The sequence below is a fragment of the Mandrillus leucophaeus genome, unplaced genomic scaffold (genome assembly GCF_000951045.1).
Source record: "Mandrillus leucophaeus isolate KB7577 unplaced genomic scaffold, Mleu.le_1.0 Scaffold685, whole genome shotgun sequence".
Taxonomy (NCBI): Eukaryota; Metazoa; Chordata; class Mammalia; order Primates; family Cercopithecidae; genus Mandrillus; species Mandrillus leucophaeus.
Window position 1 is genome coordinate 801,505 of NW_012107419.1, and position 24,782 is coordinate 826,286.

General features: G+C 35.5%; 1 protein-coding gene across 5 annotated transcripts in view; it reads left to right on the forward strand.

The window, feature by feature from the left end:
* GRIA4 (glutamate receptor, ionotropic, AMPA 4) overlaps nucleotides 1-24,394 on the forward strand; it is a 392,568-nt gene extending 368,174 nt beyond the window's left edge. For 2 of the 5 annotated variants that reach the window (XR_001008469.1, XM_012002385.1), the window contains exons 15-17: nucleotides 14,009-14,123; nucleotides 16,395-16,529; nucleotides 21,879-24,394. Coding sequence is in view for 4 of the 5 variants with exons in the window: in XM_012002385.1 (XP_011857775.1) it covers nucleotides 14,009-14,123; nucleotides 16,395-16,529; nucleotides 21,879-22,043 (415 nt within the window). In the remaining variant the exon portion in view is untranslated. Of the gene's footprint in view, nucleotides 1-8,075; nucleotides 8,191-14,008; nucleotides 14,124-16,394; nucleotides 16,643-21,878 lie in introns of all 5 variants that reach the window. The other 3 variants (XM_012002387.1, XM_012002386.1, XM_012002384.1) reach the window with 3 other exon arrangements.
* The last annotated feature ends 388 nt before the right edge of the window (nucleotides 24,395-24,782 follow it).

Consider the following 24,782-nt stretch of genomic DNA (forward strand, 5'->3'; position numbering starts at 1 on the left):
CTACACACTGCTTTAAATGTGTCCCAGAGATTCTGGTATGTTGTGTCTTTGTTCTCATTGGTTTCAAAGAACATCTTTATTTCTGCCTTCATTTCATTATGTACCCAGTAGTCATTCAGGAGCAGGTTGTTCAGTTTCTATGTAATTGAGCGATTTTGAGTGAGTTTATTAATTCTAGTTCTAATTTGATTACACTGTGGTCTGAGAGAGTGTTTGTTATGATTTTGGTTCTTTTGCATTTGCTGAGGAGTGTTTTACTTCCAATTATGTGTTCTATTTTAGAATAAGTGCCATGTGGCACTGAGAAAAATGTATATTCTGTTGATTTGGGGTAGAGAGTTCTGTAGATGTCTTGAACCAGAGACGAGTTCAAGTCCTGAATATCCTTCTTAATTTTCTGTCTCATTGATCTGTCTAATACTCACAGTGTGGTGTTAAAGTCTCCCACTGTTATTGTGTTGGAGTCTAAGTCTCCTTGTAGGTCTCTAAGAGCTATTTTTATGAATCTGGGTGCTCCTGTATTGGGTGTATGTATATTCAGAATAGTTAGGTTTTCTTATTGAATTGTTCCCTTTACCATTATGTAATGCCTTTTGTCTTTTTTTTATCTTTGTTGGTTTAAAGTTTTTTTTGCCAGAGACTAGGATTGCAACCCCTGCTTTTTTTTTTGCTATTTGCTTGGTAAAATTTTTTCCATCCCTTTATTTTGAGCCTGTGTACGTCTTTGCACATAAGATGGGTCTCCTGAATACAGCCCCCCAATGGGTCTTGACTCCTTATCCAATTTTCCAGTTTGTGTCTTTTAATTGGGGCATTTAGTCCATTTACATTTAAGGTTAATATTGTTATATTTGAATTTGATCCTGTCATCATGATGCTATTTGGTTATTTTGCACACTAGTTAATGCAGTTTCTTCATAATGTCATCAGTCGTTATATTTTGGTGTGGTTTTGCAGTGCCGGTACTGGCTTTTCCCTTCCATATTTAGTGATTCAGGAGCTCTTGCAGGGCAGTCCTGGTAGTAACAAAATCCCTCAGCATTTGCTTGTCTGGAAAGGATTATATTTTTCCTTCACTTATGAAGCTTAGTTTGGCAGGATATGAAATTCTGGGTTGAAAATTCTTTTCTTTAAGAATGTTAAATATTGACCCCAAATCTATTCTGGCTTGTAGAGTTTCTGCTGAGAGGTCTGCTATCAGTCGATTGCACTTCCCTTTGTAGGTGACCTGGCCTGTCTCTCTTGCTGCCCTTAACAGTTTTCCCTTCATTTTGACCTTGGAGAATCTGATGATTATGTATCTTGGGGTTGATCTTCTCATGGGATATCTTAATAGTATTCTCTGTATTTCCTGAATTTGAATGTTGTCCTGTCTTGCTAGGTTGGGGAAGTTCTCCTGGATAATATCCTGAAGTGTGTATTCCAGCTTGTTTCCATTCTCCCTGTCTCCTTCTGGTACTCCAACCAATCATACATTCTGTCTTTTTATGAAGTCGTGGAGACTTTGTTCACTCCTTTTCATTCTTTTTTCTCTATTCTTGTCTGCATGTCTTATTTCAGTAAGGCAGTCTTCAAACTCTGATATCCTTTCTTCCACTTGGTCGATTCAGCTGTTGATACTTGTGTATGCTTCATGAAGTTTCCATGCTGTGTTTTTCAGTTCCATCAGGTCTTTTATGTTCCTCTCTAAACTGGTTATTCTAGTTAGCAATTCCTCTAACCTTTATCAAGGTTCTTAGCTTCTTTGCATTGGGTTAAAACATGAATTTTTAGCTCATTGTAGTTTTTATTACCCATTTTCTGAAACCTACTTCTGTCAATTCTCTATCTGATCTTCCATCCAGTTCTGCACCCTTGATGGAGAGAGACTGTGATCATTTGGAGGAGAACAGGTACTCTGGTCTTTTGGGTTTTCAGCATTTTTCCATTGATTCTTTCTCATCTCATGGGTTTGTCCAGTTGGGTTTTTGTGGGGGCCTTTTTGTTGTTGTTGTTGTTGATGCTGTCGTTGTTGCTGTTTGTTTTTCTTTCAGTAATCAGGGCCCTCTTCTGTAAGGCTGCTGCAGTTTGCCAGGGATTTACTTTAGGCCTTATTCACCTGATTTGCTGGTGCCGGGAGATGTCACTCAAGGGGGCTGGAAAGCAGCCAAGATGGGTGCCTGCTCCTTCTTCTTGGACCTCTGACCTCAAGGGGCACCAACCTGATGCCAGTAGGATCGTTCTGGTGATAGGGTGTCTGACAACCCCTGTTGGAGGGTCTCAATCAGTTGGGTGGCAGGACCTATTCAACGAAGCACTTTGTACCTTGGTGGAGAGGGTGTGTTTTGCTGGGGGGAAACCCACCCATCTGAGCTGCCCGGATTCCTCAGAACTACCAGGAGGAGAGGCTAAGTCTGCTGGTCCGCAGAGACTGCAGCCACCTCTGCCTCTAGGAGCTCAGGCCCAGGGAGATCCGAATTCTGTCCCTGAGCCTCTGGCTGGAGTTATTGGAGATCCTGCAGGGAAGACCCACCCACTGAGGAAGGATGGGTCGGGATTAGGCCTGAAGTGGCACTCTGGCTGCAGACTGCCACAGCCGGGAGCAAGCTGTCCAGCTTCCCTGGCTCTAGCAGAGAAAAAGCACAGCCTGGAGCTATAGAAATGGGTGCTGCCCTTCCCCCCACCCAGGTAGCTCAGCATGTTAGGCAGTTGTGATTCCCAGTGCTGGCGGCAGCCCCTCCCCCAAGCAGCTGAAAAGGCTTAGACAGCAGGCAGAGGCAGCTGGCGCTGCTTGCCCCTCCGCCCCCTCCCCCGCCCCGCCCGGAGTTCGGAGTTCGGTAGGTTCAAACAGATTCCAGCTGAGAGGCTGTAAGAATCTACATGTTCCAAGGTTGGGACGTTAGACCCCGGTGGCATGAGTTCGCGAGTGGGATCTTCCCATCTGTGGGTTGCACAGTTTTGTGGGAAAAGCAGTTTCCCCGGATAGGTAGCGTACTCACCGCCTCCCTTGGCTGTGGGGAGAAGGTTCCCCTTCCCCATGCGGGTCACCACACCACACTGCTCTTCCTTCTCTCAGTGGGTCACGCAAGCCCTGTAGTCAGTTTTGATGAGAGAACCTGGATACCTTGGTTGCCAGTGAAGGATTCAGAGGCTTATTATGTTTTTTCCCCGGTGGAAGCCGCGCAACACCACAGCTTCTAGTCAGCCATCTTGGCCCCGCCTATCTTATCTCCGGTGTTTAATTACGTCATCAGTGAATGAGAATGCCTGCTCCTCTTATTAAATACTCAACTATACAAAGCACATCTTTATCTTTGCTAGTATGAATGGTGAGAAATGAATTTGCATTGCTTTAATTGACGTTAGTTGTACTCCAAATAAGGCTGAATTATTTTATATGATTTATGTTTCTTGCTGCGTAAGTTATCTATCCATGTTTTTTGCTGACTTTAAAGGAACGTTCTTATTTTCACACAATTTCTTGTTGTCACACTATTTTTAGTGTTTTTAATCTATGTTAAGATTTATTGAGGACTATGAAAAAAACCTCTCAGCCTCATTCAGGTAAATATTCTGGACATTTTAACACTTGATATTTAAATTTTATAGAATATAGTATGAAGAGAGCACTCCAGTGAAGAGGTCACAGGCCTCAAACTATGTATACAGTACTCATACTCCTTATCTTGGAACCAGAAGTGTTTTGGATTTCAGATTTTTTTTTTTTGGATTTTTGAATATTTGCATTATACTTACCACCAGTTCAGCATCCCTAATCTGAAAACCTGCAATCTAAAACGTTTCCCAAAAAAATTGTTTTAAGTGCCAACATGATGCTCAAAGGAAATGCACATTGGAGCTAATATTTAGGATTTCAGATTTTTGGATTAGGGATACTCAACTAGCATAACTAATGGATACTGGATACTTTCTTATAAGGATAATAATCCACTAACACAATTACACAGTAGTTAAGACAGATGAATTTATTATTTGCGTATACTATTGCCATCATAGTCAACAATAAAGTGTTCATCCCATTAAGTGAGATGGAATTGAATGCGTTTAAACCAGACCAAAGAGAATACTGCAAATTATTTGTTCTACAAACTACATGTGTCCTGAATATCTTGTGGGCAGACAATGACAAAATCTAAGAAGTTGTATCATTTGTCCTTTACAACAATATTTACAAATCCAGGAAATCAGAGAAATAAAAGTAAACTTTACGAAAACTTTTTAAATTTGCCCTGTTTATTTAGGTTGACATTTTATCAGATATACACTTTAATACCTCACCAATAGAGAAATTATACTATAAGAAATATGATGTAGAAGTAAATATAATGAGTAAGGCATAAAAGTAAGCATAAAAGCATATCCAGATCTATATAATTTAATGATAAGTTATTTATGGAGGGTGAAAGAATAAGCAATAAATGTCTTAGCCTGCATTAAGCATGCCTTTCACAAGGAAATCTTACTTTGCACTAGATTAATGTGCCCCAAATTATTAATAATAAATGGAAAACATTTGCATATGTTAGTTCCAATACTAAAGTTTTGGTTTTATATGACATTTCAACAAAATTCTCATTTACAAAAGTAAGTCTCAAATGCTAGGTCAGTAAAGTACGGATTTTCATAATCTAATTCATTTGAAGAAAATTCCAGGAATAAAAACTTTTGGAAGTTTTTCAGAGGTCCTGGAAGTTGACCAAGTGAGCATTTCATTCCAGGCCTGAATCAAATTCCCTGTTATCTCATTACTATGAGAAAAGCTATTTGGGGAAGGGATTTTCTCACCTAGATTTTCACTAAGGCATACAAGGCAAAGGCAAACACATTACCTTGAACCTATTTCAGTCTATGCAAGTTCATTGTCAATGCATCTGGCTCTCCAATACGGTTTACATATCTAGAAAAAATGTGGTTGCTTTTTCCTCCTCTATTTTTAAATGGAAAGCAATTCATTTCAAATGACTTTGCAAAAGGTACTTTTAATGGAATAAAAGGAATAATTAATGTAAGAAATAGCTAAGTATTTTTCTTCTACGCTTATCTGCTTGGCAGGTCACTATTACAGTGACACTGATATACTTAATCAGGGCAAGAATACCCCTTATAATCAATATGAATTTCTGACTTTGATTTTGAAGTCTATGTCTGAAATATTTGAAGGGGATTTCACAACAATAATAAAATGTGCTGCAGCGAGTATCTGCTCTCTATGTCCATCATTTATCAGACTTCTTATGGCTTCCTTAGCCTTGTTTATTATTATTTCTTCAGGATTTTGCTTTCTTCTTAGCTTGACAAAAAGTACTTTTCAACCTAGTCCAGTAAAACGAGTGAAGTAATTATATACATATATATGTCATTGATGATTTTTATTATTAATAACATGTAGAAGTGATTCATTCTATAAAATAGAACAGATGTCCAAATGGTCATTATATATGTGTTTTAAAAGTTTAAATAGCAATCTAAGGAGGCCTTTAGACCTAAACTTATTACACGAGGGAATTACATATTTAGCTAGACAATTGTAGAAAACCACAGACACTTTTAACATGCACAGAAATCTTGAAATACTATCTCCAGATATTGATTACAAAATGCCTTCCACTATGCATCATTAAAGAAAGGTAAATTTCATATATGATGGTATTAAGTGGACTCTATTGAGGGACCACATGTTTCTGAAAGGAAAACATGTAGATTAATTGTGAACTGGGTAGTAACTTATCTATTGGTTCAGGGTATAAAATTACACACATATGTGGATAGCAGTGTGAAACTAAACTGTTTTTACATGGCCTGTTAGATGGTATTAGAAAGATAATGTTTTAGAATAATTTTGTAGAAAGCTTGATTCCAAACAATTTTCTCAACGTAAAGCTTTTTTTCCTTATCCATTCCTTTATTTTGCTTTTTCGTTTTCTATTGTGCTGTGAAACTGTCTTTGGATATGGCTAATAACCCTGTTAAATAACCCTCTCATGAAATAATTTTAGTTTTATCAGAGAAATGGTCTAAACCAAGACAGAAAATAATTGGAATACTACTTCATTTTTAAAAATCTTAATATGAATATTTAAAGCTAAAATAAAATAGATTATAAAAATAATTTTCTCCAAAATGGAGAATTTTAGTAGTTCACCTTAATTTATTGAAAGACAAATTTAGTTCCTCGTAGACACAAAATAAAACAATTCCTTTCTTCCAGCAGAATTTTTTTAAAAATAGATGTCTCTGTCTTTATTCCTACATTTCAATTTGGTCCTTTGGTGATGAAACTAACAACTTGATATTGTCACATTAGGAAGTACCTGCATTATTTTACACCACTATTGTGGCACTTACTTGGAAATGTAGGAATAGCTAATAATTTAATTAGCATTCAGTAAATGGACAGTCTAATTCTTAAGGAGAGTTAATACTAAAAACTCTTAAGTGTGTGATTTTACTTATGAGAACTGTTTACTCTCTGAGTGGATCAGATCATCACAAAATGGGAAAGCACATTGTTGTCCTGAAATATTATGAATACATTTTAAGACAATAAACATTTTAGTAGGCTAATTAGTGGTAAAATATGCAACACTTTTTATTAGTCAGCTAAATGTCATTTCACTTGCAAATCAATTATTCAAGTGCTATTTGATAATATGGTTGTTTTATTTTACCTATAATTCATTTGCCATTAAGTAATCACCAAACTCAGTATTTATAAAATAGTATATCACAAACGTTACCCAAATTCCCTTAGTATATGATCCACTCCTTAAATTTAACAGAAATTTTATTAAATGATGGAAAAATATCTTGAAATACCTATCGGGTCATTTAAAACTGTAACTTGAAAGCAGGAAAGAAACCAAATGTATGGGAGGCAAAAGCCCATAACACAGTTTTTGTTGTTGTTGTTGTTGTTTATTTTTTTATTTTATTTTTTTTTTTGAGACGAAGTTTCACTCTTATCGCCCAGGCTGTAGTACAGTGGCGCAATCTCGACTCAGTACAACCTCTGCCTCCCAGGTTCAAGTGATTCTCCTGCCTCAGCCTCCTGAGTAGCTGGGATTACAGGTGGCCACAACCACGCCCAGCTAATTTTTGTATTTTTTGTAGAGACAGGGTTTCGCCATGTTGGCCAGGCTGGTCTTGAACTCCTGACCTCAGGTGATCCACCAGCCTCCGCCTCCCAAAGTGCCGGGATTACGGGCATGAGCCACCACACCTGGCCCATGGCACTATTTTTTAATCCTCTTAAAGAATAGCCAAAATAAGCTCCCCTATTTCCCTTTACAGAAAAACATGGAGGAAATCTAATCTAGTGGGTTTGTTTGCAAAATCAGTATCACATGCAGCACGACATCCTGGGGTTTAATTACTTAAACAGTCAAACTGGATATGCAGTCCTAATTTCTAAATAGCATTCAATGCCTTTAAGAATCAACACAAAATTTAGATATAAGAATTTTTCCCTAGAGCTGCTGCTGTCTCTTTACTATCATGTAGCTTCCAGTCCATGAAGCAAATGATCAGGAAATCCTAGATTCTGAGAACAACTAAATTGAGCAAACTAAACCCACATAAAAAATAAAGGGAGTGATAATTACTCTTTGTTTTCAGGGAATCAGTACAGAAAAATTAGTGGCTGGTTTGATGGTTTGTATACGCCATTTTGTTTTACCTTGTGGGAATGAATTTTAATTTCATTCTCTTTTGGATCATTGGCATTCTTAGAGGCAAAGGAATTCAAGACACATTTCTTTCTCAATTACTAGTAAATCCTAGTTTATTACTGTTTTGCCAAAAAAAAAAAAAATCTATGTAATTGATTGATGATGAGATCAGTTATTTGACAATAAATGAACTGTGAAAGTGAACAACACCAAATACTGCATGTTTAATACATTTGAAATTAGTTACAATTGCTTTTGGTTTGGACTCCAGCGGAAGGGACCGCAGGATGGTAAAATGAGAGGTTTATTTAGCGTCTGGGAGAAGCTTATAAAGAGCTTAAGTCCTCATTCCTTCTAACATCTTAACAGCTGTGCAGTTTCTTACAAAATATGTTTTATCGTTTCAAGAAATGCTGTTAACCTCGCAGTTTTAAAACTGAATGAACAAGGCCTCTTGGACAAATTGAAAAACAAATGGTGGTACGACAAAGGAGAATGTGGCAGCGGGGGAGGTGACTCCAAGGTTAGCCTCAATGTCACCAAAAGCGGGTAAACAGTATGTAAAGTAATAGGTGCATCTGCTGGGAGACTTATGGTTTGGACCTACTAATACTGGTCAAATTGCTAGTCCAGTCCCTTCACAAACTTCCGTATGCAATTACTGTCAGTGCAAAAATATTTGCAACTATTATCAGTTTAGTGACACACTATCAAACCTAATGAAAATTGTCACTGAAAATCTCTGCCTTTGAAGAGGTTGTGGATCAGACATTATAAGCCTATGAATCTCAATTTTGGAAAGTAGGAATGGATGTAAGTTTCTGAAACAGCAATTTAGGGAAGAGAGGGGAGAGAGCGGGGGGGTAAGCCTGTCTTGTTTTTTTCACCATTACTTTACCAGAACTTCTACCAAATATTGTTCAGTATCAACAATAGCCTGACTCCACATAGACCTGTCTAGGGTGCCTACAAAAAAGTTTTCTCCATCTAAAACTCTCAGATTCTATTCAAGTTAAATAACAAATCAAAGACTCTCATATGAACTACACATTTTTTGCCTTCCATAAATGGATCAAATTGCAAAATGATCAGAAAACAAAAACAAAATCAACTCAACTTTGTCTTCACTTCATATCGTAACTCCAGCTTCCTAAAATTATAGGGTTTTTTTATTTTTAAGCAATATCTAAAGAACAAAAAAGTGGGCAATTAACAGAATATACTAGCGTCCCAGAGCCCTTCTTCATTATGTATCAGTATTTTTAGACTTAAAGAAAACAGTTCATGGATGGGAAATTTCTCACCTAATCTAAAAACCTTTCAAATTAAGCTCACTTACACCTTCCCATCTAATAACTAGTTCTATTTCAGCAGGAGGGAGGACAAACTTTTGTCTCCATTCTAGGCACCGTCTTAAGGAGTAATAACTTATTTTATGTTTTGGAGCTCCAACTGTCTCAAATTTTCTGATCGTTTTCATAAATATATAAATATGTACATAGAGAAAATTATTAAATTTTTTACTAATAACCTAGCATTCTTTCATGCAAATTAAAAATAACAGAAAATATAACAGAATAACATCAGAGAAAATCAAAACAAAGATGATCTATTCCATTAGAAAAAACTTTGTTTTCAAATTTTTATTGTTATCACAAATATAAGAGAAGTAAAACACTGCTTTACAGATAAAATTTTCTACAAATATAAATAATGAAGTCCCATTGTGGTGTGCATTAAAGATGTTTTCTGGAGAAAAATAAACAAGCATAATAGAAATATATACGTTAGAAAAATCTATGTAGCAAAAGTCATTTTAATTTATTGAAATGAACTGAACAACTCAGTCAGATTTAATTAGCTCGTATCCAACTCATTGTTTGGTACATAATGGACATTCAGTAAATATTTGTTGTCCAAAAGAATCAATTTCTATCTAACCCTGTAGTTTCCAAAATCAAATTGCTTGCTCTTACAGTTATGCAGTGACATTACTTTCACCAAATATGAACTACAAAATGTTTTAGAATGAATACTATTTCAAATTTTAACAAGTAGGTTTCCAACATGTTATAAAAAATTAACATAAAATGTTCTCTCAAAATGAAATACATTATGTTTTATTTTTTCCTCCAGGAATGTGTTTTTATACCAAAAAAAAAAAAAATCCACTTAGGTTGTAGATTGGTCTAAGGTTTATCATCAAGAGAATAGATTGTTGCACTCTAAATGTTAATAATACCCTACTCTGAATTTGTCATAAAAGATGATATTTTAACTGGCCTGACTTAACTTAAATCACAGTAAATTACTAGGAAGCAGTTGTTGCTTTTTCATTTTCATTTTGTACCTTCTTCGGGTGACTGATTTTCTTTGTAAACTTACCTTGCCCCTCCCATTTGGCCTGATCTTCATCAAAAGAAGTAAAATAAGGAGAAGTCCTGAAGTGAGAAATGCAGCTGACTCTAAAACCTTTGTGTGTAAAACTAAAGCAGAAAAGACCAATGCTGCCAATTCAGTGCAGAAGGAAAAATACAGAGAGAACTCAGCACACACATGCTGAAATCCTGGCTTAGCTGACCTTCAAATACAGAATCTTGGTAGGAGAAAACTAACTATCCCAACAGTGACTCATCTAATGAAGAAGGGAAATATGGAAACCTGTACCACACATGGAAAGGTTTCTGTGAGAGAGATGACTCACTTGTCATTCACAGGACTGTAACCTCTCCAGCCTTCCATTCAGCAGCAAATTATTAAACTCGTGTTTGAACGCAGCCATGTGCCAGTACCTGTGTAGAAATAGAGAATTACCACTGTCCTTTCCCTCAAGGAGCTCAGATTTAGTATAACGAACAACTGGACTATTTGGAGTCACTGCAGCCGCTTCCCTGTCACACTCCAGGATGTGCAGTAATTAGCATCCTCACTCACCTGACAGCCATTCTCAGTGCTATGAAGTTCTGACCATAGCAGTCCTCAGCCAAGAGGCTTCACCTTGAAAAGTAAAAAATTAACAAAAGATATGAAGAACAAGGTCCTGCATCTTACACGAAATAAATTAAAGCAGAAATGCATGATTTGCGAGGTACAAATTCCTTCATTTGAAAACAATCCTTTGATAGTGTTCATATGAGTTAATATTATTGTGATATGGTCCTCTCTTATGATCATAGGAAATTCATACTCACTCTTGGGAATAAAATAACAAAAATTTACTACTTGATAATGAATGAGCCAATTTTAAAATACTGATTGCAGTGTCTAAAATGTATTTTCCACTTTGGTTAACCTGGTATGGTTTAGTCAAAGCACAAACCATACAAAGAATTTTAGGCCAATTTTTATGCCAGTTATTCAATCCTGGTTCTAGTTAGAAATTTTGGCAACAGCTGCAACCATCAATCACCCATTATTGCAGCTACAAAATTATTTTTTCTGTTAATTTGATACTTTATTCTGTTTCTGCATGTGTAAAATATGCACACTCATAGATGTGGATATTCATATAAAAATTATTTTGTAAGTATGACTTTATCAATAATGTTTTCTCTAGGCATTATATTTGGTCGTGCACTTCCTGATAATTTGGCACTTTGAAGAATACAGCCATTTCTGACTTTGATAGATGCTATACTTACAAATAAGCCGCTTTCCTCTATCACAGCCTGACAACCAATGCAAGAATAAAGGAATTAGTACAGAAAATATGCATTCATCACCAGGAAAAAGTGGAAAGGAAAAAATTTGTAGTAAACAAAAAACACTGAAGGAATCTAGCCCATGGAGAAGGACTCTCCTGGTAATGAATTCCTTGTTCTGATATTCCACCAGTTGAACATTAATTATGGTTGATACTAAATGTCTTATATTCAAAGTGTTCATCTAATTTTACCCTCTAAAACCAGGTTACTGGTGTGAAATAGCAGAAAGAATAAAGAGGCCAGAGGGAAAAAGAAGGGCATAGGAGAAAAGACTGCCTTAAGATGAGAAAGAGAAGCCTAATGCAGTCTTCATCTTATTCACAATTTTGCCTTCAATTGTCCTTTCTTGGAGAAACTTAAAGGAAACTCTCTAACTTTCCTCCAGTTTTCAGCACTGAGTCCTCCTCCTCCCAACCCACCCCATTCAAGAACTGCAATATAGGCTAATATAATTTAGCTACACGTGTTACAAAGGCTTTGGGGAGCTTGTCTGGGGACCTAAAAACCCTTAGAGTATCAGTTCCAGAAAAAACTTGCTCTGGATTCAAAAATCTTGCTCTGTCATTTTTTAAATCGAGCTACTTTATAGTGCACCTACTCTGAGTCAGATACTCTGGAAAATACCTTTTTACATAGATAAATGAGATGTGACTTCTGCTCTCAAGGGATTTGCACATCACTAGTAAACCCAGAGGTGTGGTTATTGTAACAATCAGGTCACAAATGGAGGTGGGGGGTCAGGTGAAGAGAGTAGTGGTTGGTATGGATAGGAAAATCTAGATTAATTGGGTTTAAAATAACCAGGCACCCCAATTAATCATAATCCTCAACTCACCCCACCCCCAAATTCAGCTTTCAGTAGAAAGTATTAAATCATACTCATGTCAGATTTTAATCCAAAAATCAACATCATATTCTAGGATCATGGCAAATGTATATTACTTCTTCAATGGAACAATGAACCTAAGCCATAGTTATATAACATTGAAACAAAATTTAAATTATATCCAGAAACCATATAAACAAAAATAAAAATTTATATTTTAGAATTTTTTTCAGAACTAACCATACAAAAAAAATGGGTTTTAGTTTAACCAGAAAGCCCAATTAACTAGAAACATCATTTTGTGAGTCTTCTGCTATTAATATTTTTAATTGCAAAAGCTATGAAGTCATACTATCAGGAATCCTGATTAGGCTACTGCCTCGCTCTGTAACTTGATAAATTAAGCTGCCTGTGCTTTGGATTCCTCATTTGTAAAATGTAAATGATGTTAGTGAACATGAAAAATGCTTTTAACAGTGCCTGGTACATAGTAAATGCTCAGTAAATATTAGCTGTCATGATCACCATCATTCTTAATGCAATTCCTAGTTGTGTAGATAGGTTTTTGGAATGAATCCCCAATAAATGCATGTGTTGTAACTCCAGATGCACTCAGCATTTCCTAGAAGAACTGAGGCACATTAGGGGATACAGCCAGACAAAGTGCCCAGAGGAATATGACAAGTCTGTCTCGGGACGAAACGAAAAACCAATAAGCCAACAAAATAGTAACAACAAAAGATCCTAAAAGTTTCTGCTTTCCCTTCATCATCTTGGCCTTCATATTATAATATGGGAGTGAAAACTGAAAGAATTATTAAATTCCTTGGAATATTGACGCCAGGTAATGACTGATGTCCTCCTCCCTGAAACTCCTAATACAATATTTAGTGTTGAAGGAATCAAAGATGGTAGAGGAAACAAATAGAGTCTCTTATAAATATAAATAGAGTCTTCTTATAAGAGGAGTTTGTCTATTTAGAAAAATCTTGATTACCTCTAACCTGTCTCTTTTTGTTGGTAAGAATTTGTGGAATACATTATAGTCACTTCACCTTGTACTTAAAGTACATTAATATACTTTAAGATTCAAGATAGATGAAAAGATAAATAGGTGATAGATTCAAGATAGATGCTTCTGGTGATATTATTTATGTTAAAGACTGCAATTTAGAAGGAAAGTATCATCATGGGCTTATACTTTATAATAATTATTTAAATATTTGTCTCCTGATGACCTTCCTCTGCATAAGATGGTCTTTTGTAACACTGAAATCACACTCCTTTTTCAATTAGGTATTGGATGAAAGTGGTCAAGAAGTCGATTTAATGGTGGATACTGTAGACATACTTTTATAGCATAAAATCAAATACTATGAGCTAAATCATAATGCATGCAAGGAATGAAATCAGTCCTACCTAGCTTCTATTTCAGTCTGTCTGTCAACCTGCAGCTACTTCCTTAATTTTGAAAGAGAACAGAAAGAAGCTTCTGGATTTTGAATGACTGCCACATTTACATGGGGAAAATGGTAAATGTTCCAGAAACCCAACCAAGGCCAATAGTTTTGGATTCACAGTAATTGCATACATTTTATTTAAAAATCCTCCCTAGCAGTATGTGCCTGTTACCTAAAGCGATGGAGCAGGCCCCAGTTTTATGTCTGATTCTAAACCTGGGCCTACAGTACAAGACATAGCACCTACTGTGGCCTTTGCTCTGTCACTTTGCCATGCGATTCTAATGTAGTTTTACTTGAATAACATAAAATAACATATATAATGTTATTTATGTTATTTTCCACGTGAAGAACTCCTGTAAACCTTGCCGTTTTGAAACTCAGTGAGGCAGGCGTCTTAGACAAGCTGAAAAACAAATGGTGGTACGATAAAGGTGAATGTGGACCCAAGGACTCTGGAAGCAAGGTCAGTCGCTGCAGTTCGGGGCCTCCTCTTGTGTTCACAAAGCAGTAAACGGGAGCAATTGTTAAAAGTATATGGAAACCATAAAAACTGAACATTATACACTCAGCCACTGCCTAAATTAAAAGCTAATGTCATAAATTTCAACCATAGGGATGGTCTTTCCAGGAAACTGCAACCTGCTCCCCAATATTAAGACTTTCAAATTAACTTAAAACTGCAAAATTTTTTAAAATAATAAAATTCCTTCTGTATTATTCTGAAACTTACGTACCACTAATAAAAGTAGTGTTTTTGGGGGTAGTTTTTATGTTTGTTTCGGAGGCAAAGACTTCATGAAATCATGCTATTTCAAGAACTGATGTATTCTCAAAACAGGAAATCTGTAGTAAACCAGAAAAAGGAGATTCTAAATATTAAATAAATGCTTACTCAGAGGTTCTGTCTTTTGTCACCATAGTGCCAAGCATTCCAATTTAGTTTAAAGAAGCCCTATTATATTTCTGTGCTGATAAACAGAGTGAACCTTTCAATTCTACTCACCCAATTGAAATTGTTTTAATTAATCAATGTTTATGAATAATATTCTCAAGCTCTAAGATCTCTTAATCATAAATTCTTTTTCAAACAATGTAGGAAAAAAATTTAAAAATGCAGGAACCTACATGCCTAATTCTCTTGAGTAGAAATAAAAGTAGTGGAAATAGTTATGTTTTTATTTTTAAAAAAAATCACAGGTTTATCAATGAATCTAAATACCTACACAAGTTGATAGACTATAGTAACAGCACCTGAAAGCCAGAGCTGAAGGTTCTTGGAATCCCCTTTTATTTCCTTTCTGTATCTTCTTTAAGAAAGAAAACAAATTACTGGATATTCTAAGATATTAAACACATGACTGGTTTAAATAGGAGAGAGCCTCAGTTAATTTAAGGAGACAAATTAATGTTAATGAATCCCTTTCAGGTCTTATCCCTATATTTTAATCCTTTCTGTCTGTCTTTTAACCAGAGTGGAATGAGACAAGCTTGGCCAGATAATTAAACCATTACCTGCAATCCTGATGTAAAGTCAGACAAGCGCAAATACTTAATGAGTAATTATTTTAAAAATGAAGCTACCCTAAATTGTTTGGCCCAGTCAGTTGATGTTGTGACTAAGGTGACAGTGTATATAGTGCATCTTTTGAATTAAATACTCTCCTATAAAACTCTTTAAGGGTCGGAATCACATTTTGCACAAAACATCCTGCTGAGAAGATAATGACTACAGGGCATCCTTCAAGTAGCCTACCAAAATACTTCTTGCAATAATGTTATGTCATAAACATATTTATAATTTATTAGACAATTTTGAATTCTTGTTACAATTTTAGTATCTTCCAATCACAAGAGTAGGACTTAGAGATTATTCTGGATTTATTATGAGATCATATGTATACTGAAGCTCTGAAGAATAATATCTCTAAAATATTAATGGATTAAGCATTTTTAAGTGGGAATGATATTGTATTTTTAATTAATAAAAATAATTATAAATTCATCCATAAATAACTTATTTTTCAATTGACCATAATAATTTATATATTTTTAAAAGTTATCTTTAAAAAGTACTTGAGTTACACATATATAATTATTTATAAATAGTGTAAAATATGTAAAAGTAACATTTTCCATGAGACTTCCCTTGTAGACACTGAAAGAACAGATAATGTATACCTTGGCATATTATTTTCATATATTTGGTAAATTAATGATGAACAAAATGTGAAACTATCAGCTCAACAACTCCTTAGTTGCTCAACTAGGAAATGTGGAGTTGGATTTATTCAAGAGAAATCTCAGACGTTAAAAAGCATATTCTAATAGAAGCAAAGCCAAAAGAGGTCCCCTTTCTCCCATAATTAGATTTTAAACCTGTCATTTTCAAACTTAACAATAATAACCCCACTTCTGCCACCCTGTGTAAATATATAAATGCTTATATATGGCTAAGTATAATGGTTTTCATTGCATATTTAATAATGATAAAATGTTACTGATTTCATTGAATGTAATTAGATACAATTTGTTGATAACTATTATAATTTTACTTCTCCCAAGAGCTATAAGCTTTATGTTTAAATTATAAACCTACATCAGTGACTTATACTTGTAAATAATTTCAGGTTAAATTAAGCGTTTACTTTCATTGGCTTTTTGGATTTCATGTGTTCTTTTACCTTTTGGATGTGACATTTCTGCAGTTAACTGAAATATCTTTATCCCCCTCCAGGACAAGACGAGTGCCTTGAGCCTGAGCAACGTAGCAGGCGTCTTCTACATTCTGGTTGGCGGCTTGGGCTTGGCAATGCTGGTGGCTTTGATAGAGTTCTGTTACAAGTCCAGGGCAGAAGCGAAGAGAATGAAGGTGGCAAAGAGTGCACAGACTTTTAACCCAACTTCCTCGCAGAATACCCAGAATTTAGCAACCTATAGAGAAGGTTACAACGTATATGGAACCGAAAGTATTAAAATTTAGGGGTAGGACTTAGGGCCGATTACAGTGAGTGGGGGATGCATCCTGTGAACGCAGTGTTGTGACCTGTCTGTCTGGTGGTGGTATTGCTTGCTTCTAATTAGAGCTTTATATTTTTGAAAACTTCAGTGCAAATTGGTTCCGTTTTCTTTGGCTGCAGATGTACTGTTTGAAACTTTATGTTGCCAATAGATATCTGCATTGCAAGGGTCAGAAAGATAAAAAACAAACCAGAATTGCTCTGTGAAATGATTTAAACAGTATATTCTACCTGAAATTTGGGGAAAATTGGAAATTAGATCTGGGCTTCCTTGCATATCGACTGGGCAAATCTTCCCTGTAACAGTTCAATTTTAGGGTAGGTGCTAAAAAATAAGCACAAAATCTGTTTCAAGTGATCAAAACCCAGATAGTTGCCTATTTTTGACAAGGTCATACTGTTTTCTGAGGACCAACACATGTAAAAACTCCAAGGCACAGAGTATGTGCTCAATGAATTTTGGCTCCTCTTCTAATTTGTTGTACATTAGTCATTATTCTACATTTTTAAAACATGAAATCCCACTTTTTATTTATCCGATGGTAGTCCTTGAGCCAGAACTTTAAGGAAGAGTGATGATCAGAATTTTGACTACAATTCACATTTATTAGATGAAATTCAACTTTTATGCTCAAAGTATCACTAAGGTAAATAGACATTTTAGGCAATACAGCAGTTTTTCCATCAGAGACATCAGCAATATTTGTGTCCTATAAGAAAGATTCAGAAAAAGATAAAAATTGCACTGAGTCATTATGAGCTATTTTTTTTTTTTTCCATTTCAATTGCTTTTAAGCAATCCAGGTCAGCACCACTTACTCACATCCTCTCATCATGGCACAATAAAAAATTGTAAGCATTCAGTAAAATATAGGAGATGGAGGTTATTTAAAAAAAAATCTAAATGTGTACTTCTTCTTTCCTCTAGTAATAGGAAGTCGTTTTAAAATAAGATCTGAAAGGATTTGTTATTGCTCTTCCTAAAATCAGGACTCTGAAACCCATTTTCTAAAATTATCTATAATAGCTAACTGAATAGGCTGCTCAGTTTCATTACAATGATAAATGAGTCTTTGAACTTCCAAGAGATGTTTGGTACTTGATGTACCCTAGAGTCAAAAACCCGATATACTTTCAGTAAGATGTACATCTGAGTTTACACCAGCTAAACACACTTGATTTTTATATTTGTTTATATGAAAGCTTTTGAAATACTTGTATCTTAAAGCAAAGAGTCAATGCCATCCCTTTTAATCAAGATATAATTGCTTTCATCCATAATGTAGAAATCAGTGACTGAGTACAATAGCACATAGATAGTTCCAAAATGATTCTTTCCTAATTTTGTGAAAAAGAATTAAGAACTAAATCCTCAATTCACTCGATCCAAACATTTTTAACATGTCTTATAATAGCAAAACTACAAAGTGGGATAATATCAAGGTGTCTTAGCCATTAGAGGAATGCTTTCATCTTAATGTTTACAGAGTTGATGAGAGACTTTTTTCAAATTGAGAAAAACAATACTTGATTAATTTTCAGAACCAATTATTTGGACTGAATTCTGAGATGAATTTTGTAAGATGTCCTTACTAGGTTTTGTTACCAGTTCATTAAAACTGACTTTTCTTTGACATAACAAAGGCACTCCAGTCATCATCAGCAAGGTACAAGGGTGGGAAGCAAAGCAAATAAAAAAAGAGTATTAGACATTTTTAGAAAGAAATACTATGTATGCTATTTCATTTCTAAGTTCAGGGAAGTTATTAAAAGGAGATGTAAATTTGCACATCATATATATACAATTTATATATAACATTGTATTTGGAGTTACAACTTGACATTGAAGTTCACATGAATTGCCTCTAGAGGTAGATTTGAACATTTAAGACAATACATTTCAAATAAATAGGAAGCATTCATCTGACATTTTAAAAGGCAGTGGCATTCAAGATAAATGAAATAATCAGTGCCTGTCAAAACTTATAGGTAAGCAGTTTTTATTGTACTCTCAAATTAAAGGAAAACTTTCATAAACTCTATGACCATAATTATGGAAATGATTGGTAATTCAAAAATAATATTGCCCCAGAATGCCAAAAACAAAACCTGACACCTTCAATCTGTGGTAGATTCTAGTAAAAAGTGATCATCCCTCAAGGGAACATAAGCCACAGCAATCCAACAAAACCCAGACCATATGTAAAATTACTAGAAAGTTTTCCAGTTTCAGGAGTCTCAAAAGGTTCACATCAAGATGAATAGAAATGGCATTTTATGGAAGATGCAGATGATGTTTAAGTATAGGAAATAAAAATGCTAAAACAGATTTAAAGAAAAATAAATCAAAATTTTATTAAGTAATACACTTCATTGCATTAATCTATAAAAGAGAAGGGTGTATTTGAGATTATATGGAGTTGTTCAACCTTTGGAAGTTTTCCTTTCCTCACAAACATGATCAAGAAAAGAAAGAAGGCCAGGCGTGGTGGTTGACGCCTGTAATCCCAGCACTTTGGGAGGCCGAAGTGGGAGGATCATGAGGTCAGGAGACCGAGACCATCCTGACTAACACAGTGAAACCCCGTCTCTACTAAAAATACAAAAAATTAGCTGGGCATGGTGGTGGGCACTTGTAGTCCCAGCTACTTGGGAGGCTGAGGCAAGAGAATGATGTGAACCCGGGAAGTGAAGCTTGCAGTGAGCTGAGATCATGCCCCTGCACGACAGCCTGGGCGAGACTCTGTCTTAAAAAAAAAGAAAAAGAAAAGAAAAGAAAGAAAGAAAAGAAAGAAAATAAAAACAGATTTTTATGGCAAAAGCCTTCTATAAACACTTTTTTTAAATTACCATGCTTTTATTAATGGTATTTTAGCATTTCCTCTTGAAGAAAAATTAAAACAAAGCTAAACTAGTGGATTTTAACAAATAATTGTCTATTTTACTTAACATTAAATGTTGAAAGGGAATCTAAAGAAACATATTCAGACTTTGATCTTGGTTTTAAGTTTAGTGATTAGTAGGTACCTATGAATTCTCTGGAACTATCTTTCCTAAATCTCTTGTTAAACAAGAGATGAGTGGTTTGGAGACTCTGAGTGGTTTGGGGACTCCAAAGATTTAAGATGGGCTAATACATTGGTTTGGATTAGACTCATAGATATTCATTTTTCTTGTTTTCCTCAGCATATGACTTTATGTAACTAATATAAACTTCCTAAATCTGCTCCCAAATTGTTTTCTTTAGAAGATTATGAAAAATGCCAATGCTGTAACCGGAGTGTTCCATATAGTTAGGTACTCACTAAAGGGTTCTGACCCCCAAAATGTCCCTCTAAAACACATAAAACTGAAAAGATTACACTAGAAAGCTATTTAGCATCTTAACACCAAGTCTTGGCTTATGTTTCTTAAATCCATTTTGTTGCTAGATTTTCTTGATATAAATAGTACTGCTTTGCTAATGCTTCTTTTTATACACACACCCAAAAGCATATGTACTCTAATATTGAGTAGGAAAATATTCACCTCCAATAAAACAATCTCCCAAGAATCTCACTTTGAAAAATGAGACTACTGCAACCATGTATCCTTTTTAGTTCCTTTGGTGAAATTATTCTATATGAGTGAGGTTCTTGATTAAAATAGTGGGCAATGTATTCATTTACATTTTTAAGGTACCATTTACATACAATAAAATCTACCCTTTTTAATGTACAGATTTGATAAATTATGAATAATTTTAGAATATTATCCTATCAGTTTCATTTACAAGAAAGAGAAAAAGTATCTTCCTAGATAAGGTCATTCATCCACTCAAAAAATATTTACTGAGTGCCTGTTATGTGACAAATAAAAGTCAGAAGAACTTTGATTTCAAGGGGCTAATAGAAGATAATCAGGTAGAAGTGTTGTTTTTCTCTAAAATCCTCATTATATTTCCATGATTTCTAAATATAAAAGCTATCCATGTTTCTGTAAAGACCGTATCCCCAATTCTGATGATGATAAGCATTAATTTTTAAGACTGTTTACTGAAACAGAACTGTGATATTGACCTTGATTTTGTCATTTATATGTCATTACTAGCAATTTGACTTCAACTTTCTGAAGTTTTCAGAGTAACTGATCTGTAAACATTTTTATTCCACCAGTTTTTAAACTAGTTACTGATTTCATTACTTAATATATAATTATTCTAATATTTAAGCTCCATGGCAAAATAAACACAGGGATGGAATTTCCTAAAGATTTGGATAAACTTGAATTCACAACAGGGAATTAGATACATGATGTGTTGTGAGTTATGAACTAAGTCATAACAAACTTAGGGAATCACTCCTTTACCCTATTTTCCTCTTAAGTTATAATTCTAGCTACTAGAAAGAATTTAGACAGTGAATGAACCGTAATGAGACTAACATAATAACAGTGCCTGTTTCTCCTTGGCATGATGTTATCTGCTATCTAATGGATAAGGAACAGGAATTTACTGATTTCAGTTCTCTGACTCTTTAACCTCAATATGGGAGGTTCCCCAGTGATGACCATTCAGTTGGCTTTGAAACATGTCCCTTTTCAGTGCACCCCTTTTAAATACAGTTCTTAAAATATGGAGCCTTAGTGTCCATAATAGCATAGAGTGAACTATATGTCACTAATTGTGCTGTTCTGGGTCATGTCTATAACTGGTGTGAATGAATGAAGTGTCTGTGGATAGGTCTGTGTTATAAAACAGGAAGATCTGTCACGAAGTCTATACATATAGTTTGTTTAGGTACTTCATTAGTTCTGAGAGTCTAATCCTTGCACTGTAAAGACATTTCATAACAAGGAAATACTATCTAAAGAATGTTGTCAAACATAAAAGAGCTTTTAAGCTCATCCAGAAGTACTAAGATATACAGTGCAGCAAGTTAAAAGATGTTTCCTGCCCAGATTTACTAACAGTAGTTAAATATTATGATTTTAGAATGAGTTTTTCCACAGGTAGGACCACAAACTCTAGACAGATTCATTCTTCGGTGTAGTTAAGCTTTCCTTTCCCTGGATAAGCAGTTTTCATATGACCAAAAGAACATGGAAAAAAATGCAGATGTCTAATTATTGATATTTCGGTGTTTGTTGTGGAATCTTTTGTTGAAGAAACAGAAATATGGTAACACTCCGCGTTCTTTCTGCTTCCTTTCCATGCAACCCAGCTGACCTTTTCTGAAGCCATAAGAAACAAAGCCAGATTATCCATCACTGGGAGTGTGGGAGAGAATGGCCGCGTCTTGACGCCTGACTGCCCAAAGGCTGTACACGCTGGAACTGCAATCAGACAAAGTTCAGGATTGGCTGTCATTGCATCGGACCTACCATAAAAACCAAAAAAATAATTGAGTGCCTTAATTAAACTGTGTTGGTGACTGATGGAAACGCAGCCCTGAGGAACACGCCACGCGCGGGTCTTTGCTAAACCAATCCTTTGGCTGAGAACGGGAAGTCCGTCCTAACGGGCTGGCCGGACAGCAGCAGCAGCAACGTGTGCATGAGCTCAGCTCGGAAACCCAAACTCAGATTTTATATCAGGAAAACTCACAATTTAGGTTTTTTTCGGGGAGTGGGTGGGGGAGGGATCTGGGATGGGTGTATTAACAGCAACAAATTTCATTTGAGTGGACTCAAAAACTAATCAGACTTGCGAGTTAGCGCATTAAACTGTGAAGTTCTTGCTCAGAAAGGCCTTTGTCTTCACCGGAAAGGATAAAATAGTTATAGAAGTCCGTGAACATGCTAACCTGTGTCTCCAGAACACCCATATAGTCCATGGAAGAAAATCCAGCTGAGAAAACAAATCACTAAACTGTGATAAGAAAATAATGAACAAACATGTAAATCCTGTGGGAAAAAAAATAAAGGAAGTATTTACGCTTACTTTGGAGAAAACAAATACTGAAACATGCTTGCTTTTTAACTGATGTAAATTCAGTAGAGGACAACACAATTCTTTTTTCTAACCATCTTAGGGAACAATACATTGCAATAATTGATATAAATGCCATCACTGTAATAAACTTTAGAGACTTTTTTTTATAAAAGTTGTTGGTCATCTTCTTGTTTGCTGTAAACTTCACTCTGTCACATGAGTCGGTTCACAGATTGCTTTTGTCTCACAACCAGGAAGAAAAGCAAAAGGAAGAGAACGTTTAGGTTCAATCACCAGTCTGCGGTGTAGACTCAGAAGAGACTATGGGTCACTCATGTTAACAGTATTATTTATAATCTTCTGTGTACAAAATTGTGGTTTTTGTACCCACCAAAAAGAATAAAACAGCAGATGTTCTTACAATATCTACAGAGCTTAAAAGTTTTTTCTTATCCTTATAAAAGTTATTTGAGAAATTATAAGACTATAAGAGAGATTGTAATAGTCGTGGGCCATAGTGGAAAATGTAGCTAGCCCTCATTATTTTTTGCATACTAAGCGACCCCTCTTTTTCACATCTTTGACTCATTAACAGATTGAATTGTCAAAGATGGAGTCTTTGAGTTGGGGAATGAATCACTGTCCTAACAACAACATACCTTGTAATTGTGTGTTGAAATTTTACTTGACTGTATTTTGCTGCATAAAATTGTGTGTCTCTTGGGCTTCTCCCCTTATTCCCTTTGTTCCCTTTAAATCATATGAAGGCATTCATAATAGTTTGGGGTAGATAACAAATGAAGAATTAGTCTTTGTTTTCAACTGGAAATTGTAAAAAAAATTATACCCATGTTTATTTATAAAAATCACCTTATGTATGAATTAAACTAATATGGTCCAAAAGAAGGTTTGGTTCATTTGAAATAATAAATAAATACTCTAATACAGATAAAAATCATGTACTTAGGGTATTGGCAGAAAGCACAAGTTAGGATGATTTCAGAAGTCTGGTCTTGAAGGATGAGTTGAGTTTTAATAGGAGGAGAATGTGTAAACAGCCATATGAGTGAGCAGTGGCCCAAAGCCATGAACATCAATGGCTCATTTAAGGAATGAATGCCATTAGATGGGCTAGTGAGAGCACAGGGTATGATATTATGGAAAATAAAGTTGGAAAAGCTGAAGGATTGATTTTCTTCCATCAACTCTCAAGATCCCATTCCCCATTCAATCTCTGTGCTGCAGTAAGAGCAATCTTAAACAGTATAAATCACACACACACACACACACACACACACACACACACACGTCCCTCAGGAAAAATTTCAAGCTCTTGAGAAGATCACATGAGCCCCTTCATGACCTGGCCCTTGCTTATTTCTTCCAGGACTTCTCTCACTTCTATCCAGCTACTCCCGTCAGCAAATGAACCTCCAAAGCAGCACATGGAGCACTGCATAGACTATTTCCTCACTGCATAACTCCTCCCTGTCTCCTCCTTACCTGACTAACTTATAGTCATCCTTCAATACTCAAATTGAATTTTACTTGCCCTGAAAAGATTTCCATGGCTATCCACCACCTCCCTGCCTGTGAGACTGAGTTAGGTGCCCTTTTTAATGTCTTTCGCCCATCACAGCACTTACCATACTGCGTTGTAATTGCCTGTGTACTTGTCTGTATAACTACTAGACTGTAAGCTCCTTGAGGGCAGGGACTGTGTCTATCATGTTCACAGTTGTATCCCCAGCACCCAGCACAGTGCCTGGCATATTGTAGGTGCTTAATAAATATTTGTTGAATGAATACTTGAATTGAATTGAATTAATTTAATTAAGAGAAAGCAGAAAAACAGCATCTTTTTCTATTAAGAGTCTCTAGAGTATATTTTAAGTAATATGGTCCCCAACTTAATGAGCGTTCGACGCATGATTATTCAAGTTTATGATGATGCAAAAATGATATGCTTTCAGTACAGTACTCAATAAGTTACATGAGATATTCAACACTTAGTAATAAAATAGGCTTTGTGTTAGGTGACTTTGAGGCTGATATAAGCGTTCTGAACACATGTAAGGTGTGCTAAGCTAACCTATTATGTTCAACAAGTTAGATTTATTCAATGCATCTTCAACTTACACTATTTCAACTGAAGATGGGTTTATTGGGATATAACCCCATTGTAAGTCGAGGA